Raw genomic sequence first — 4,902 nt, 5'->3', positions numbered from 1 at the left:
TACTGGAAGCCCAGCCATCATGCTGTGCAGAGCTCAATCCATGCAGAGAGGCCACAGGAGAGGAGGAGACTCAAGATGCTCTGGGTGACAGCCCAGGTGAGCTTGCCCTGGTGCTGCACCAACCGTTAGCTGCAGGAGTTAGTCATCCTGGACATTAAAGTCATACAAAAAAAAAAAAAAAACTCATTGTGCTTTCAGAAGCCCCACCCAATAGCAGATCCATCAGAAGAACTGCCTAGCTAAGACCAGCCAAACACAGAATTATGAGAGATTATAAATGGTCATTGTTTGGGGCCATTAGGATTGGGACGTGGGTTATGTTGCAATAAATCACTGAAGTAATCCTATCTCCATTAAGCTTTTTAGTCCCAGTTGGAACCCATACTATTCTCGGTATTTTGGAAAAACACTCCCAAGTAACTGGCACAAATTAAAAGCCGTATAAATATTAGCTGAGTGTGTGTGTGAATACAATCCACATCTCTGTACACCACAAGGAAGTCACTTTAGAAAAGTAATGGGGCGGGGCACCTGGGTGGCTCAGTGGGTTAAGCCTCTGCCTTCGGCTGTGGTTGTGATCCCAGGGTGCTGGGATTGAGCCCTGCCTCGGGCTGTCTTCTCAGCGTGGAGCCTGCTTCCTCCTCTCTCTCTGCCTGCCTCTCTGCCTACTTGTGATGTCAAATAAATAAATAAAATCTTAAAAAAAAAAAAAAAGAAAAAGAAAAGTAACAGGGGAGCGGACACCCAGGACTCCAAGATGGTGTCAGTCATACCAGTGAAGGAGAAGAAGCTCATGGATGTGAAACTAGGAGAGCTGCCCAGCTGGATACTGATGCAGGATTTCACCCCTAAAGGCACTTCTGGCGCATTTCAAAGACGTTACTACCGGTATTACAACAAGTATGTCAAGGTGAAGAAAGGGCGCATCGCTGGGATTTCTATGGTGCTGGCAGCTGATGTGGTTTTCAACTACTTTCCTTGTTACAAGGAACTCAAGCATGAACAGATACGCAAGTAACACTGAAGAGGGCCCAGTGTGGAGACACACGTGGCATTCCTGACCATGACCTTTGCTTGGCACCCTTGAATCCTTTCATACCATAATTCAGAATTAACAACCAATAAAAGATGACTGTTTAAAAAAAAAAAAAAAAGGAAAAGAAAAGTAACAGATACTCACATGTCCTTAGTATTTTTAGATTACTCAGGGGATATCATAATTCTTTCCTGGCCACTGCAGTATTTAGAAGAACTGTAGAAAGGCAATATTACTGCATACATTTTTATATGTTCCTGCGGTTTACAATCCTCACCCCGTCCCATCACCCCTCTCTAGGCTCCACACCAATATATGCTGCTGAGTTCCCTGTGGGGTTCCCACTGTCAGGTGTAGGATAGAACATTTACTTTCCTGAAACTAGGTTGTCTCTATGACCTAAACTCTAAAATTCAAATAAGAAAGACTCTGATAAGGAAGCTGCATTGTCAAAGGACTGCAGAGAACATTTCAGAGGCTTGTTCAATGCATAGATCATTCCAATGATAATCATAGATTAGGATCTTTCATTCAATTTTTTTCTTTTCTATTTTAATAGGTCTCAGTTCTTTCCAATACATGTTGAAACCACAGGCATCTTCCTTTATGTTTTCACTACCCCAGAAATACTGAAGACCCTGAGTAGGGGGTGTTTTAATGAACTGTTTAAACAAAATAGCTCACATTTGGACAGTTTCTTATAATTTTGAAAGTACTTTTTAAACACTGTCTTCTTTGTTTCAGTCTCTTTATGAATAAAATTCTTGCTTTGGGTCATTTAGGGTTTGCCTTCTAAGGAGGGTAATTGTATAAGGGCTATTGATCTAGCAGATGTTCGCCTGCTTCTCTCAGATGTTTCTCCAGTCCATTGTCTGTTCTCAGATATTCATAAAGGCAGGAAATATACAGATGTATTTTATTCTGGGACTTGTAGTAGCTAATCACTTCCAACAATCATTTTGAAAAAGCAATGGCGTCATTGATGCTTTACAATTATGTAAATCCATGAGAGGGGAAGTACTATCATCCCTTTCCTCTGCTGTGAAAGCAGAAGGGGATGGAGATTTGGATGTCAAGTGGGCCCAGGTGAGTGACCTGATTAGACAGCATTAACAAACTCCGTAGTCTCTCACTCCATTTGTGATACTGGAAGTGAAGATTCCACCTTTGGTGCCTCTTCTATTTTTAAGAAATACTACCATCATTATGGAATTAAATCACTTAGAATCCAAGTACCTCAGCTAACTGTATAATGTGACTTTATATACTCCTTGTTCCCAACATCAATCCCCTATAAGCTCCTCCATGGAGAATTTCTGACTATTTATACATCTTTTTTTAAACCATAAAATACCACTTTCCACCCCACCCTCCAGAGATGATTATGGTGATTAAACAGGGAAGAAATAAAAGAATAAATCATGGAGCAAAGCCCTGGAGAGAAACATCATCGCATCGTAGGGTATTTGCTCTAAGACAGAACCCAACTTCATATCCCAGCTCTGACACAAAGCACACTGTTTAAACCATCTAATTTCTCAATTTCTTCATTTTTAAAAATGGAATAGTAATGGTATTTAACTCATGGAGTTGTTATGAGATAACATATAATGTGCTTAGCATGTAAGTGTTCAACAAAATGTTATTACTATCTTATGTCTCACAAATACTGCTTAAGCAATTGGCCTGTGCCAACTCTGTGCCAGACAGTGATAAGGAGGTTAGGACACAGTGTGGCCATGCAGGGGCATAGATCTATATAGTCTGTTTAAGGTTATATACATACTAGAAACATTAAGTTGCATGAGAAGTAAATAAGAGCACAAGGGAAGTATACATTGAATGGAAATGGAAGTGGTCAGAGAAGACTTCTTGGAGGAGGCAGACTTTGAAGAAAGGGCTTATTTTTACTAAGTGGTATAGGTAAGAGAAAAGAAATTCATGAAAGCAGAGTTGGGTTAGCAGGATTTTGAATAAAGATCTGGACATGCGCAATATATTTGGGAGAAATTGCACTTTTCGGCCTCTTATATTCTACCCACCCATAAAATAAATGTGCTTCAGTGGACCATTGTACTCTCTTCCAAGTTCAGTGCCCAAAAGAGTATAAGTAAACCCAAGTGGCCAATGACACAAAGAAACCAATATTTTAAAAGTAATGGGACGCAAAACAATACGCTAGGAAAGCGTATAATGAAGAAGTCATAGGCAAACATGGAGCTGTATACCAGAGGAGGTAATAACCTGAGTGTGGCATTTCCACCATCAGATGAGGGGTTGGACATGAATGAAAAATTTATCTTGTGGGCAACATGAACAAACACGAGACCTGTACATCCTTACACTGGTGTTTGGACCCTGGTCTTGTTAATTCCTGTTCCCTTCATTGCCCCTAACATACTTGGTGATTGCTTTTCCACTGAATTGTGGGAGAAAGAAATTAGAATGTAATTAATAATTAGATGATATCAAATGTTTTGCAAATATGATACTAATCAGGATGGTTATATTTGAAATAAGTTCTCATTGTGTTCAAAAGCCAAGGTAGTGTGGGAACAGAATGAGCATTATCCTTCCATTCCAAGAAGATTCCAACAGCCAACATTCCTAATGCCTTAGATGGATACATGCTGACTTCACCTAAGGCACAGCAAAGATTTAGCAACCAAAAGCAAGGCAATCTTAGCCAAAGCATTAAGCACATGATGCAACAACAAAAAATAAAATGTTTTAAGACTAGGGAGAAAAGAACTCTTTTGATGATGGAAGAATCTATTCAAATTTATTTTTTAAGTCATTTTGGCTGGATGGGGTTTATCGAGAGTCTATGGATGAAAGTGGATTGGGTGTTGAGGGAAAGCAAGGGCTTCTTGCAGCCAACAGACTCAAGACACATTTTCCTCAATACTGTTTTGGACTTTATTCCCCCCATAAGCTTTCAAATTTCAATCACTGCCCCACTGAGTCTGGGGAGAAATTGATAAAGAAAATAATATAGCACACAATCACAAGTGAATTGAATTTGAGCACAATTGAGATGAACTGCAGTGTTTAAAAATAGAATCATTTCAGAAATGGGCTTAAGGGAGAGCGTTTTTCTCTTATGTGTTGCTTAAATGTTTGAGACCAGAAAGAAGGGAAGGAATTAGAAGGGTGGGCAGATGGGTGGGGGGAAGGTTGTACAATGACTTGGCTAAATGTTTATTTAATTCCTCTCAGCTTTTTCATTTTTTGGACACTTCTTCAAACTACCTGAACAGCATTAGAAAGGGAAATTGTTAAAATAAAATGATGTTGCCTATAATGACAAGTGAATTGAATTTTTCCACTTGGGCTGTGGTGCGTAAAAGCCTTTTCTTTTTAAGATATATATATGTCTGTATAAAATCACTGAAGTTTTGGCGAGAGAAAAACAGAATCACAAACTCAGAGACTTTTAGAACTGAAAAGGACCTTGCAAAATTGGGTTATACCACCAGGATCCTTGGAAAAACTTAAAGAAACATATAATTTCTTAAACCTACTCAAGATCTATTGAATCAGACTCCCTGAAGCTGAGGCTCCACATTGAATAGTTTATAAGCTCTCAAAAAAAAAAAAAAAATTAAAAAGTCAAACTGATATCTAGAAACTACAGACTCAATGCATCTCTCATGATTTATAGGAATCTAAATCTCCAAACATTTATTTATATGGGTATTAAGCAACAAAGCAAAGAACTGAATCTAGCATTCCTAAATCCTAGTGCCTTATACTTCCCACTATTCCAAAAAGAGAGGAATGAAAGAATATAAACATTTCTTCAGTAATCTGGATTAAAGGAAATCTCCCCAGGAAAGTGTGGATGTCCCCAGCTAACATGATGT

At 38.9% G+C, this 4,902-nt stretch overlaps 1 protein-coding gene across 1 annotated transcript; it reads left to right on the top strand.

Moving 5' to 3' along the window:
* The first annotated feature begins 736 nt into the window (after positions 1 to 736).
* LOC125109274 (ATP synthase subunit f, mitochondrial-like) lies at positions 737 to 1,135 on the top strand. Its single transcript, XM_047746099.1, has one exon. It carries the CDS (start codon positions 758 to 760, stop codon positions 1,016 to 1,018), a length of 261 nt encoding a protein of 86 aa, XP_047602055.1. The 5' UTR covers positions 737 to 757; the 3' UTR covers positions 1,019 to 1,135.
* Positions 1,136 to 4,902: the final 3,767 nt, after the last annotated feature.

Source organism: Lutra lutra, chromosome 9 (assembly GCF_902655055.1).
Source record: "Lutra lutra chromosome 9, mLutLut1.2, whole genome shotgun sequence".
NCBI lineage: Eukaryota > Metazoa > Chordata > Mammalia > Carnivora > Mustelidae > Lutra > Lutra lutra.
The sequence above is the reverse complement of the archived record's forward strand: the minus strand, read 5'-3'. Positions and strand labels throughout refer to the sequence as shown.

Coding starts and splice junctions, on each gene's coding strand:
- LOC125109274 (XM_047746099.1), top strand. CDS start 758: ATGGTGTCAGTCATACCAGTGAAGGAGAAGAAGCTCATGGATGTGAAA.